Source organism: Calonectris borealis, chromosome 11, assembly GCF_964195595.1.
Source record: "Calonectris borealis chromosome 11, bCalBor7.hap1.2, whole genome shotgun sequence".
NCBI classification, from domain to species: domain Eukaryota; kingdom Metazoa; phylum Chordata; class Aves; order Procellariiformes; family Procellariidae; genus Calonectris; species Calonectris borealis.
This window is the reverse complement of record NC_134322.1, coordinates 10,760,494-10,774,980: the sequence shown is the minus strand read 5'-3', so window position 1 is coordinate 10,774,980 and position 14,487 is coordinate 10,760,494. Positions and strand designations below refer to the sequence as shown.

The following is a 14,487-nucleotide window of genomic DNA, read 5'->3' as shown; positions in this document are numbered from 1 at the left end:
ACAGCTCACATAAAAATTATTAACTCTCAGACAAAAATCTTACTTCTCAGTAGTTTTAGGTAAAATACAATGGAGGAGTGTTGTGATTATCCGTACTGCTATTTTCAGCTCAAACAGCTCATGTCTATGGATGCACCCTGAACGTATCTAGATAACATTAACTCTGTTTTAAAATGACAATGTGTGATAACCATGTATAATGCATAATAGTGTTGGGTTTTCTATTATGTATTTAACTGGTTGTTTTTCATGGATTTCCCACCACCCCCACTTTATCTGTAAGTGACAGCACCCTAAGATTGCTTGGATTCATTGTGCATTTCAGTTGGACTAGTTGCTGGGCTGCCATGCAGGGCTCTGTCCGCACTTCTGCTCCTTAGACCTAGAATTTATGTTTGTGTATTCACATTATTCACTTGAGAAATGGTCCGATTTACTTGTGTGTGTGTGGTATTACTTGCTTGTTTCCCCTAAAGAGAAATGTATATAGCTCTTTGGAGAAAGAAAGAGGAATCATTTGCTGTAACTTAAATTAAGGTGTGTGACAGACACCCAATTTTGAACTTAAAATGAGAGGCAAAGCTATTCTACAGATTTCTTCTGCAAGTTGAACTCCAGTCCAGGTTTTAAAAGGTTCTATATGTCTCTGAATGAGACACGGGTGGCAGAGTAGAGACATGGCAATTTTTCCGGGATAAACTCTAGGATACAAACCAAGTTTGGAAGAAAGAAATATTTTACTTAAGTTAAATCCCAGGAATGAGGTACATTTCTGAATGTTGTGGTGAGAGCAGAGGGAGGACTGTATCATGGGGAGATATTGGGCTGAAGTTTGATAGAGGCTCAGGTTAAAAGCTTAAATTTGAACCTTTCCAAACATTTTTGTGTTTTGTGGAATTTGACTTTAAGTCTTTTGACTTCAGTCCCATCTCAACCGTGCTGCTTCTGGCTTATTTTTGGCTCTGATTGGTCTGCAGAATTTTGGTGCCAGTGAGGGTAGTCTGGCTGCAAACTTCTAGGCCTTAGATTAAAACAGCTCAGCATCCTCACAACACCTCCTCAGCCCATCTGTATAGTAAGTGTATATGCCTGAATGACCATGGAAAGTACACTGTAAAGGAAAAGTATGTCTGAGAATGATACACTTTAGCCAGAAAACTGGGGTAAAATGGAAAAAAGACCCTCAAGACAAGACCTCATCCTAATTCCAAAAGGATTTTTCAAGGTGGCATAAAACTTCTTCTGGAAACTTGAAAAACAGCCTGGTTTTTTGGACCCTTGTGCACTCTGCAGATCTGTACTTTGTTTTATGCAGTTTTATTCAGTAAAACACAATCTCAGAGTTTAAAAGCACTGAAAAGTTGCTAAACTGTCTAGAATAAAATCTGTGATTATGCAGAAGAGTGTTTTTCTCTGCTGTCTTTCTAGACAAAATGGTGGGGGGAGCTTTTTCCTTCAGTGAAATAGCAGGTTCCAAAAAATATGTCTGGTTCCTATTACAGTAAAGGGAAAACTTGAGGTGTGCATTGGAAGTGCTAAGCCAGTGATTGAAATGTTAAAGTTGTTCCTAAAGGCTATTCCACATCATGAAGACATCATCTGTAAAGTAATACTGCACAATGATCTGTGAAGAGAGGAGTCTGAATTAGCATTCAATATGGCTGAAACTTCCAAATGTCCCACATTCGGGTCAGCTTCTATAGCAGAACCTGTTTTGGTAGTCTTCAGTGAGCGCTGATCAATAGATTTAGAGAAAACAGAGTTCAGGTGAAAGACAGTTTAACTGCTCTGACTTGTCTTGTGCCCTGCACCTTTGTGCACTTCTGCAGCAAGTCACTGTGCCACGTGTGTCAGACTTACCTAGTGATTTCTCTGGGATTTTGGAGCTTTGAAAGAGCGCTTCTGCTGCGGCAGCTCAGCCAGAGCACAAGAGATGAAGTGTCTGATTTGCCAGTTTGCAGAATATCTTTTTAAAGGCAAATGTTTGAGGAAAAGAAGACAGTAGAAGTCCTCCCACAGAGGTAGTACTGTGCCAGTGGAAAAAATAATCTAATTAAAAATAAATGTGTGAAGTCATTCATTGATTAAAATTTAGCATGACAAGTTATCTGCAAATGCTGAGTTTCTCAGACTTCAAGTGTTACAATAGGAATGATGATAGACCTTTGGCTTTCTATAACATGGTAAATGAGCTTGCTTAACAACTGAGCCCCTCGTTTAGTTCTTAATAGCTCTTTCTGTTCCTTTTCTTTCACACTACATTGTTACAAGTTGTATATATGATATCTGCTGCTTGGAGAAATTTTCAGGAGCTTTTTTGGCAGAAATTGGCCACATATGTTTTCTAATCTAATTGATAAATACATCCTTTTTTTTTCTTCAGGAGAAATATTTTGCCTCCATTTCTTTTTTTTTCTTTATTTTTAATTAGAAGTTGCATATTCATTCCTTCCTTCATCTATTCTGGGGTGCAGGTTGAAAGAAAAGATACTGTGCAGATTTTTATGTTAATTGGTCATGATTGGGGTTAATGGTCTCACACCTTTCAGTAGCGAGACACAGGAGCACATTGCTTTTGTAGGACTGGTAGCAGTTTTTAAAGCTGTTCCATGAGCTTGCCTTACAGTGCTTAACCTTTAATCTCAGTGGGATGCTGAATTATTAATAGGGCTCACAATTGAGAAGTTTTGTTGTGAGTGGAAAAAGTACTTGTTTTGCTGCAATGTTGTTACTTCGGTTTACACTATCTATGAAATGACAAAGGAACTTAACGATTCTTGAATGTTATGGTAGCAGCTAGCAATATAAAACTTATGGTTTATCTCTCTCAATAAATGTTTTAATTATTTGTATTTTAAAGGCATTCCCCAACCAAATGTAACATGGTTTAAGAAGAAAGACATTCTACAAATCAATTCTTTCTTGGTTTTGAATGACTCTCTATTTCTGAGGAATGTTTCCCATGAAGATGCAGGAACATACACTTGCAGAGCAACTAATGCTCTCGGAAAAGCTGAAGCTGCATCTGTTCTCCACTTAACTGGTAAGTGCTAAATAGAATTCCTTAGTGATAACAGCAGTGAGCCACTTTGATTATGAAGTTTGACCAATAAAATAGTTGGGGGGATATTTAACACTTTATTATGAACTTGGAATTTTTGACTGCATCTGACTCCCTGGAATCTGTTCTCTATTTTGTGTTTCCTGTAATAGTGGATCTAGGTATAGATGGTTTGACGTCTTCAAAAGTTGTTCCACCTTCTCACTTCCAGGCAACAATTATCAGCCCTTAAATGAGCAGACACGTTAGAAAACTAAATCCACCGTCATATTACATTGTTCCCAGTGCTTTTATCTAGGGAAACAGGGCAGGCTTGAATTATTCAGAAAATCTGCAGGGAAATGCAGTGAAATGAAAGCAAAGGCTGGTTTTGGGGGTGGTTATTTTTTTGGTTTTGTTTTGTTTTGTTTTGTTTTTAATTATAGAAGCCAATAAAATGTAGGGACATGGAAAACAAAAAATTCTGAAGATGAACTCTTAACTCTCAGAATAGAAAATGTAAAGAAAAACTCCATTTAAATGACTACTGTAAGCAGATTAACAATGTAATACTGTATAATACAATCATGCCTTGCAAATAGCTCCAGTAAATGGATCATTCAGCTCTAGAGATTAACTTTCTCACCATTTTGCTGTATGAAGTACAACACAATCATACATGGCCAATCCTGCTACAAAGCTTTCTTTCTTAGGCACACGTGTGGCACAGGTTATAGATGTTTGGATCTGTTTGCCAAGGAAGACGTACCAAAGACATAACAGGAGTCTCTGTGTGAGGATGAGTGTAGACTGAAGCTCCCTTCTTGGTTTCAGTTTTCTTGGACTACATCAAAACTTCAGATGTTTGAGAGAGGAATATTATTATAATGACATGACTGGGAAGATTGCTCACAAAAGTCTGAACTTCATTTCTATTCCCGATCACATGACATTAGTTTAAATAAATCTTGAGTGGATAGGAGAGGGCCAAATTCTGCAATTTTTTGGCTCTGCAAAACTGCAATGAAATGGGAGGACTTCTGGTGTCAGGATTTGCAGATTGCACTGACTCAGTGTTGTCTAAAGCAACACCACGTCAGCCTTTTGGACTTCGCTACAGCAATTACTGCCTGACCTGGGGCAGTCGAGCAGTAGAGCAAAATCTGTACAGCCTTTCTAATAAAAGTTCCTAAGGACTGACAAGGCAACTAGCCTTTTGCCTGTATGGAGCTGGCCTCACTGTGGTTCTGTGGAGACTTTTTTGTCCCAGTGTTTACACAGACAAGCAGTAGGCTTTGTACAGATATTGCACTCTGAGGAAACATGCTGAACCAATGTAAAATGACCCACGGAAGTTAGAATATAACAAAAGATTTAAACCGTTCTGGAGGGAGAATCATAGATATTACGCACATTCATTAAAACAGAAATGTTGACTAAGTGGCAAGAACTGTGTGTTACTGACAAATTGCCCACATTTTTGGCAGTTATTCTGTCTGGCATATGATAAAAAAGAGGAGTTGCTATAATGATAGGCATATGATTCTGCATACATTGTGCTATCTCTATGCATAATGAGATTTTAAGAGATTTTCTTCTTTTTTTCTGTTGTAGCACTTTGTCATAATTCCATCTAATGGAACAGAGGAATTGGCCTGATTCCATTGAGAGAATTATTTTTCTTAAAATTTCTGTATGTGAATGACTGGTAATGAAATAATAAATAACGTTGTCATGAGAAACAGTAAATACATCCTGTAAATCTCGTTTTTACACTAAGTGTTACAAGCTTATTTTTCTAATAAATAAAATTCAATAAATTTGATAAATTTAGAAACTTCCGTAAACGTTATAAATAATTTCTGTGTTTCCCTGTTTACATATCTGAAGTGTATTTGTTAGACAGACAATTTAACTGCATAAATGAAGTTGACCCTAAAAAATTCCAAAGTGCTATTATCCTTCTGCTTCATAACTAGCATGTTGGATATTTTGATAAAATTTTTTTTTTAGCATCTTGATTTAATTCTTGCTAAGAAGAAATCTTACGCATTGTGTTACAGAACAAAGATATATAGAGAATAACACTCTATTATCAAAGGGAAGCAGAAGAAAGCGTGTCCTAATGGCATCTGGAATTGGTACAAATATCAGCGTGGTACCTGGAGATCCACTAAGAATAGGTATGTTGTCTTTTCTGCTTTGTCATTTAAATTATATTATTTATTCATTTCATGAAAATGGAGAGGGCCCCATGGAGAAAGTGAGTGTAATTCCTAAGAGTCTGGGTTTGGTGACCTTCTGGATTTAATAACCATATCTCAGCTTTCTGTTATCAGGGAGGGAGCCTCAGAGTGAGACACACAATTATTTTTTGACTCAGCTTTTCAAAAAATGTTTTAAAATGCAGACCCTTTAGGCATTGTCTAGGTGACTCACCATGAGACTGAAGCTGCGTAATTTCGCTTTGAGTTTCACTTGAAAACGATGGGAGGGGATTCAGCTGAGCTCTAGAACTGTTTTGTTTATTTTTCTGTCTAAATGAATACCTCTGTTTCCATCCCTGCTTGTGCCTGTGGAGTGAAAATGCAGCAATTTCATTTAACGTGTTTATGACTCCTTTCCAAAACAGACAGAAACTCTTTCAGTACAAACCTATTTGCATATTGTAGTCTGGGATGAAATCTTTGTTCCATTTAAATAATTGTTCCCCCCATGCCCTTCATTCATACAGCAGGTAAGTTTGTAAGAACTTACTGAAAGGGAAAATATAAAGAACTATGGTAAGTATACATCAACTTACATGGCTGATAACCCTCAAGGCACAGTCAGGATTTTGGGCCATAGCTTGGACTTCAGTGACTTTATGCGTACTCTTGTTTTTATTTAGACTGGTAAGGTCTAAATAAACCTTACATACTTATACATACTTACTTGCAAACATTTGAATGTGTTTAGAAAAACCTGCTAAAATGCTGTTGATTTTAGGTTGCCCGGTGCTGCCCAGCTACAGAAATACAGTTCACTGGCTTTTCGGAGATAGTCCAATTGAGGAAGTTAAGACCTTGGAATACCGAACCCTGGTTGGGGGTCGTATCCTAGAGGTGAACACCAACTCTGGTCAATTTGCTGGACGATTCCAATGTTGGACTTCAGCTAGTGCAAAACCAATGTCAGTTTGGGTAAATGTCAAGAAGGAAGGTTTGTTGAAAATTATATGACAAATTCTTAAATTTTAAAATATTTTCTTTCGCTCTGTAAAGACTTCCCTGAAACCTAACCTGCTTTTATACGTAGAAAGTAATTCATAAATACATGTTTAACTTCACATATGTGAATAGTCTCATTTAAGTCAATAGACAATGTCCATACTCAGAGTTGGATCTGGAAATCAATGTGTATCCAAATATCATGTGGGGGTTTTCATTTCTTACCTGTGTAGCTGAGAAGCTGAGAGAACGTTGCCTGGTTCAGTGTCTTGCTGCTTAAACAGTTTTAAATCAGACAGGTTTTCTCAACTTCTCCTTCAGCAAATCATACAAGTTGTTGCCATGGTAGCCCACCAAACTGAAACAAAACTGACTTTTAGGTCATCTTTGGAAATATCTTAATTATAATAAAAATAATTTTAATATAATTGTCATATTCCAGTGTCATTACAATGATGTGGTAGCCACCTTGTTGTAGTCACCCTTAAACATATCAATGTACTGTGGCACACTCATCAATTTCAGTGTTAAGTTTTCAAGAACGTTTTGTAATGTCCTCCAATGTAATGCACTTGCACAAAACTACGTTTCCATTAGTAGGCTATAAAATGTGCATCTGAGGATTAATTTGAGAAGAATCTTACATATGTACCAGCAGGACAATAGGCTGCATCTGCAAATATTTTTTAAAGTTTGTAAATATGTAAAGTGCTTTAGAAATGAATTACATTATAAAAGAGAGTTAGGAATTTAGATCCTACTAAGAGTCCAAAGCACCAAACTCCATTTGACCATTCAAAAAAACCACTCTGTAACCAGTCAATACTCAGGGAATGCAAATCAGGTTTAAAAACAAGTATCTGTTGAAATAGCAAATTTTCTTATGTGATTTATCTATTATCCTATCAATATGATTTGGCTTACTGTTTGTGTGCAAAGGACTTAAGTTGTAAGATCGGATCTTGCAAATCTCCCACGCTGTGTGTATGTGTACTCTCAGTGATTGCCAGTGGATTACATTTATGATCGAGAATGGTTCTGTATGTGTGGGGTTGCGAAGTCAGTTACATTTATAAAGTAATTTTACTGAAACCTATCTATGATCAAAATGTTCATTTTTAAAATCAAAAGTAAATCAAAATATTTATGAACTGAATCAGAAAATATCCTAATAGAGTTTATCAAAATATGAATCCAGGCCTCGGTCCTAACATAGATCTCATTACAGTTAGAATTTCTGAACAGGTCTAGCCAGGTATTGAACGATCCACCTGTAGTCTTTAGCTGGACTGCCTTTTGGTTGCCCAATACCCTTTCCAGTGACGCTGGTCAGTATTTTGGGGAGATTCCATTTTCCAGTCGTGAGCATTAACTCTGATTGTTGCTTAAGTAAATGTTTCATCACTGAAATACCCATGCATTTGTAAGACTGCAAAATCTCCTTTGGTGGTTTTTGCACAGTAGGCATATTGAGGGCGCTTCTGAGCAGTATCATCCTAGTTAAACAAACAATACAGTCTCTCCATCATAGTTGCAGTCAGTAAATTTAACTACTTCTACTTTGAAAAAGGCTCTTTTGTATTATTTTAAGAAACCCAGAAGTAATAAGGAAACATTGAAAAACAATAAGTTAAAGAATTCATTATGTGCTGGAAGAGTGAGCCTGTGGACACAGCTGGTAGCTATCAATTATTCTTAGTTATTACAGAAAAATCTGACTCCTTCTGTGATCACATAAAAATCTGTCAACATTGCATAGTACTTCATCTTTTACCAAGCGTCAAAAAAAAAATTGTGGGGAGAGGGGTAAGCGTGGAATTGTGACTAAATATAAAGGTAGTAATTGTTAGAGGTGATTGGTTTTTTTATATAAAATGCTCTTTAAAACAAAATTCCTTTTTCATCTTGCCAGATGCCTCGGTGGCAGATTATTTATGCATTAAATACTTTTCTATAGTTTAGTACAGGATTCTCTTAAATCCTGGAATTATGTGAAGTGTATGGAGTAAGATGAGTTTTCTTCAGAATGTATCTGCTGTAGAACAGCGGGAAACCTAGAGAGTCTGATTTACAGTTTCCTCTTTTTAATGCTCATTGTACAAAAATGTTATGAAAGTTTTAAAAGAAGTTCATCAGTTCCTACTGTGAGCCAGGTTTTGCCCTTCACGTGCACACATGCTGATCCCATTTGCCTTCTAGAGAACTTCATGCTCATATGTAAGGGCTGAACTTGAGTAGGACTAAATTCTACTTCGGCTTATGGTCCCTTTTCACAATGCTGAAATATTTGCGTTTCTATAGAGGATGCAGTATCTATCTAGCTTACAGAATATGCTGCTAAAACAATTAAAATGTGACACAGTTATAACGTATAGTGCCTCTCTCACACTACTTTCAATTGCATTTCTTAGGTTATAAATGGGAATATGCTGAGTGGAGTACTTGCTCTGCTAGCTGTGGGAATTCAGGAACCCGCTCCAGAAGACTACAGTGCATGAATGCAGAGAAACAGAAAGTAAATGAATCATTATGCAGAGAGCTGCAAAAGCCAGTGATTATTTATCAGTCATGCAACACAGATGACTGCCCTGCTGGGTAAACTCCTTTCTACTCCATTTCCATGTGCTCTATGTGTATTAAAATCACTCACAGCCTCCTGAAATTGTTTCTGTGTTTATACTCTGAGTCTGAAATGTGGGTTTTATTTCATCATGAACCCTAAAGCACGAGAGATGTGAAAATGGATCACAAGCAAGTACGGGAACGCTTGATTCAGCTGAATAAATGAGATCTGTGCAAGTCTCCATGCTGCTACAGCAAGTCTTGCTGCTACCACACTAACACCTTGAAAGCTAAGCTGGAGGTGTCTCTGAGACACTGATGTGCTGATTTTGTGGAATCTGTGCCAATGCCCTGAGAAAAAACTCGTTGTGTTTAGAGCAGCCAGGATACTCACGAGTGGAATCTGTGTTCACCTCCTCTCCTTCCATGCCAGCAGAGCTCTGAGTAGGATGTTTACTGTGGAATGCCTCATTTGCCTCTAATCCCCTTCACCGCAGTGTCATGCTCCTTGCATGTCCTTCCCTGCCAATTTTCTTGCTGGATCAACTGGGGTACCTTGTGATCTTGGGGCAGAAAATCTTTATATCGGAGGCAAGTATACCGCAACATCTGATTCCAAAAGCCAAAACCTTACCTCTAGACTTCTTGAGTTGCACTGAGCATTCCAGCTCACCAAGGCATTGCTCTAGGTTTTTAGCAGGAAATCCCACAGGAGTCCTCAAAACAAGTGCTTTCCATTGCTTAAAAGAATTGGCCATCACTGTCAGCAATGTAAAAATCCATAAGGGATGAAAAGTCATGCACACATTTTGGAGTTGTCCCTCACTGAGAAATGTTTGGAGAGAAGTGTTAAGACCTTAGCTGACATTGTGGGAGTGCATCTTGCCAGTATGTTCTAAACTCTGTTCTAAATTCAGAAAACATAGCAACAGATAAATATCAGGAGAAATTTGTTTATATTTCATTATTAGCAGCCAAAAAAACCAGATCATCTTGAATTGTGAGCCTGAACTGCAGCCAGCCCATAACAAGCAAACTTTTTGCCAGTGGAAAAATACTGAAATAGAACTAATAGTTTGAAACACAAAGACTCAGTTGCAGGTTTCCCTCTTAAAATCCAGCCATTCAGAGCAGATGACAGAGAGTTAGGAGAATACTAGAGGGCTCGGTGCTCCCCTGAGCAAGGTCATGCCTTTTCAGTGGACTGCAGTGCATGACTTAACAATCTGATTATCACTGGACCCAGAGTATTCACCACAAAACCAATCAGTTATTTCATATGGCTAAACAGACTGGGACCCAAATTCTCTCTTATTGAAATGCTTACATTTATTTTGCTTTTAATTTGGCTTTATGAATTTACCAGTGGAAGGGAATTATGTGTATACTTAGCATAATTAACTCTACCTTGAATTATACATGTGCGCTAACGTACAAATTGTTTTTCTTTTATGAAGTATTCCATGCTTCCTATATAGGAAGTGCATCCCAGATGCCTGGAAAATAGCCCTGTGTTCCAGTTCCTAGTGCCTCCATCCAACCTCTCCCCCTTCCCTGCGATTGCTGACCTGGAAGGGATGCAAAAAATGTTCAGACTTCCCTTTCCGTTTCTCTACTTACTGATTTCTGCATGATCTTCTCATCCCAAGGCAACTCTTTAGAAAGTATCCATAGAATTATAAAGGCCTTAGATGTACGGTCAATGTCACGGGCCATTATTATTCAAAGTGTTTTGCATATGTTTAATCACTTCTCTCCAGCACAGCATAGAAGTACAGTTAAGCAAATATAGGGGTTTAAGCATGTACTTAACTTGTGCTTTAAGTGTTTGCCAAATCTGGGCCTTGCTGACTTGCTGTGCATGTGCTGCACCAAATGTTTGCAAAAGTACTTGAGCTCTAAAGGGGAGAAAAAGACAAGAGTCCAGACTGTAAAAGATTAATCTTCCTTGAATAACTGTTATATATAAACTGTTTGACTGTAAGAAAATGAAATAATTGCTAAAGAGAATAGAATATTTTTCCTGTTATCACAGTGCTACACGCAAAGTCCCATTCTGTATTTTATGAAAAGATTGAGTCAGATTGTATTACCACCTGCTGCTTCCCCAGTATTGTTCCAAGCTGCCAAGACAGACTAAATCTTTGCAACTTCTGAATAACATGTTCTGCTTGAGCCATTATCTAGCAAGATCTTGATGTAATAAATTTGGATGAGTTATGACACCCTTCACCTTAATAGTTAGTAAATCAGTACCGTTCATTTTATACATTATGGAAAAGTACGCTGTCCTTCCTTCAGAAATGCTGAATCCAGCAGGGTCTATAGGGTGTGCCTAATGTAACCTTTTGGGTAACAAGCAGTGTAACTTCTGTTAGCATATGTTGAGCCACAGTTATCTTAGAAGTCATCAGTTAACAAAATTTATAAGATCTCGCTTAACAACTGAAAAAGCTGATTCTACCTTTTCTCACATCTACAACCTGCAATGACAGGTTCTTTTGATTTTTATATGCAAACAGATCACTGCAAACTACCAGCAATGCTTTCATAGTTGCTATAAATCTGTCTCTGCATCCTGTAGGTGGGTAACTAGTCCATGGTCTGAGTGCTCTGCATCCTGTGGCAATGGATTTCGCTATCGACAAATAACTTGTCAACAAGTAAAAGCCCACAGCAGTGTGCTGACACTGCTACCAGATGCTTGTATACACAGAGATCGTCCTGTGGGAAGGAAACCCTGTATAGGTCATTTGTGTACAGTGGGGACAATACAGACAAAAGGACAGGTAAGTTACAGAGTTTGTCTGGAAACTCCTTATCTTATAAAAGTGTCATCATACCATTGGCTGAGCATCTATTCTCCTGCACAAAGGAAGAGCTATGTGGCACTAGTTGTAATTAGGTTTCAGACCAATGAATTACAAATCCTGTTTTTTTTTTTCATTTTGTGATGTCTGAGCTACTTTTATTTGTCGAAGACGTGATCTGAAACCTGAATATTAGTTTCAGTATGCTTTATAAGCTAACCCATTACTATGTATTCCATTTTTTAAGCTCGTATATTGCTTTTATTTGTCTTACAAGAATACAGTTTGCATAGCTGTACTTGTGAAGTCCCCAAATAAAAATATATGAATGTGCTTCGAAAGCAGTTGCAGCAATATTTTAATACACAGAAGTCTGCTTTCTTATGTTTTCTACGTTTCTTAGTTTGTGCAGTAAACTTGTGTTCATTTTGATATGATTTTTATAATTATTAAGACAGTACTTACTATTCAATGAGCAAAGTAATGAATTAAGAGAATTACTGTTGCCACATTTCTGATATAGCTATTAGCAAGGCAAGTTTGTAATTGTCAGAGCTGCAGAAAGAATATTGTAGCACTAGAGATGTGAAATGATGAAGCATAGACAATGGATTTAGCTTTATGAATAGGTATGAAAGTCAGTATCTTGGCAAAATTGCACCCAGAGAATCCAGAATATCTAGGCTTTATCCAAACTGAGGTGTGATAGGGTTGAAGAAGGAGAAATACAGATCAAGAATTATGATTGGGTTGTGTAACTGGGTAACTGCCTAGAAGGGCAATTCTGCTGTTATTAACTTGGTTATTTCTTTTTCTTTCCCTTCACCCTTTTCTCTCACTTTTTAGTGTTCTGGTCGCTGTGTAGGCCACCCTGTAGGTTTACAGCATCGTCACTTTATATGTCAACTTCGTAATGGATCTTTGGTGCCAAACACTTCTTGCGATGAAAGAAAGAGGTATACGGTTTGAAGCAGTACAAGTTAGATTCTTTAGATGATCAAAGTAAAGATACAGGATTGTCAATGCGGTATAAATACACAAATTTTAATCTATCAAACACAAGGAAAGGAGGCAGTGACAGTCATCCCTTTGTATACACTGGATGAATTCAGGAATCCAGGAACCCAACTGGATTTGATTAGTGTCCGCTGTGCTAATGGCAAAGCTAGAAATAGAGTGAGAGAATCTTAATTCCCAAAAAGAAAATAGAAATTGGGGTGATCTGCCATAACTTTTTTTATTACTGCTGAACTAGGTCTCTTCTGATATTACTTTTTATTCTGGTCTACTGCTGCCCAAATTTTATAAAATAAGAGTTTTCCTCGATCTTGTTTTGCGGACCATGTAAATTGCTTTACTAGTTTATGATTACTGAAATAAGGTGTACTTCCCTGTATAAATAGATCTCATTCTGCCTCTTAGTATGTGCTCTTGAGATATGTATCAGGTGTGTAAAAATTGAATGTTGAGAAGGTATGATTTTTTACTTCAAGGTACACATTCTTTGTAAGAACTCTGTTAATTTGTTTTACTGTCTTTAAACAACAACTTTCAATACGAAAAGTACAAGCTATATACCTCCACAGAATCTTAATCAGCAGATTTGCTTGGGGCTATGCTATAGCACATGGATGGATGGCAGTCTCTGTGAAACACCGTAAAGGCTGAATTAAAGACAAATAAAACTGAACATGAGGGCCTGGGGGCACAAAACTTTGTTCCAGACCAAATGTGTAGGTAGGTCAATGAAGAGCAAGGAATAAATGGGTAACAAGTACATACATGGGAATTGTTACCATGTTTCTCCATTACTGAACCCAGCTCTTCATATTTCTTGCTACAGAAGTGCTTCTGAATTGTGAGCATTTTAAAGCATTTTTGCTGCACACACAATGAAACTTTGGCTTCATTGAAGTACATGGTGAAACTTCCATTTACTTCTAAGAGCCAGGATTTCACTTTGGCAGCTTCAAATGTTCGAGGAGGTTCAGTGTCAGCATAGAAATATTACTTGTGTTCAGGAGAGAGGTTATGCACGAAGCACTGACAGCATCCACTATGCAACATTTCAGGGTCAGTTAAGTTTTCCTAAAGGTAAAACATTTTTCCTATTCCAGGATTAAGGAATTGGTTTAAAGAAACAGGGCCTTGTCTTTTGTTTCCTCATGAGTGAGGCATGATGAATGGGCACAAAATGAAATACAGGAAATTCAATTTAAATGTAAGAAAAAACTTTTTTTACTGTGAGGGTTCTCAAAGACTGGAACACGTTACCCAGAAAAGTTGTGGAGTCTCCATCCTTGGGGATATTCAAAACACAGAGATGGTCTTGAGCAACCTGGTCTACTTTACTGTGCTATGAGAAGGGGGCGTGGACTAATCAGTCTCCAGAAGTCCCTTCCAACATTGGTTCTATCATTCTGTGAATAAGACTTTAGAACAAAAGTAAACGTTTCACTGCCATTTGTTTTCCTCTACAGATCTCCTGTCAGGAGAAACTGTTCTTCAGAGGCATGTGACGTCTATTGGCGGACAGGCCCTTGGAGGCCTTGCAGTGTGGACTGTGGGAGCGGATTTCAGTCAAGACGAGTGTACTGTGTACACAGAAAGAATAACAAACCTGTGGCTGATCAGTATTGCGGATGGAGGAAGAGACCAGTGACCTGGCAACACTGCAATGTCACATCCTGTGGCAGTATGTAAATGTTTATTTATATATGAGCATAGTAATGGTTTGTAGCAGTTATATTAGAAAGTGACTCATGGTTGTACGCTAATGATTCTACAAGCATTTGATTGTACATCAAAGGTAAAACTATCCTCTCCAAGGAACACTTCATAATCCTGGGGTTATTTTTCTCTGAGT

General features: G+C 37.7%; 1 protein-coding gene across 1 annotated transcript in view; it reads left to right on the top strand.

The window, feature by feature from the left end:
* The window catches only part of ADAMTSL3 (ADAMTS like 3), a 187,909-nt gene that overhangs the window by 171,090 nt on the left and 2,332 nt on the right, over positions 1 to 14,487 (top strand). Inside the window, exons 23-29 of the mRNA XM_075159955.1 lie at positions 2,861 to 3,043; positions 5,104 to 5,223; positions 6,029 to 6,241; positions 8,661 to 8,844; positions 11,396 to 11,600; positions 12,468 to 12,577; positions 14,102 to 14,316. Coding sequence (XP_075016056.1) covers positions 2,861 to 3,043; positions 5,104 to 5,223; positions 6,029 to 6,241; positions 8,661 to 8,844; positions 11,396 to 11,600; positions 12,468 to 12,577; positions 14,102 to 14,316 — 1,230 coding nt within the window. The remainder of the gene's footprint in view (positions 1 to 2,860; positions 3,044 to 5,103; positions 5,224 to 6,028; positions 6,242 to 8,660; positions 8,845 to 11,395; positions 11,601 to 12,467; positions 12,578 to 14,101; positions 14,317 to 14,487) is intronic.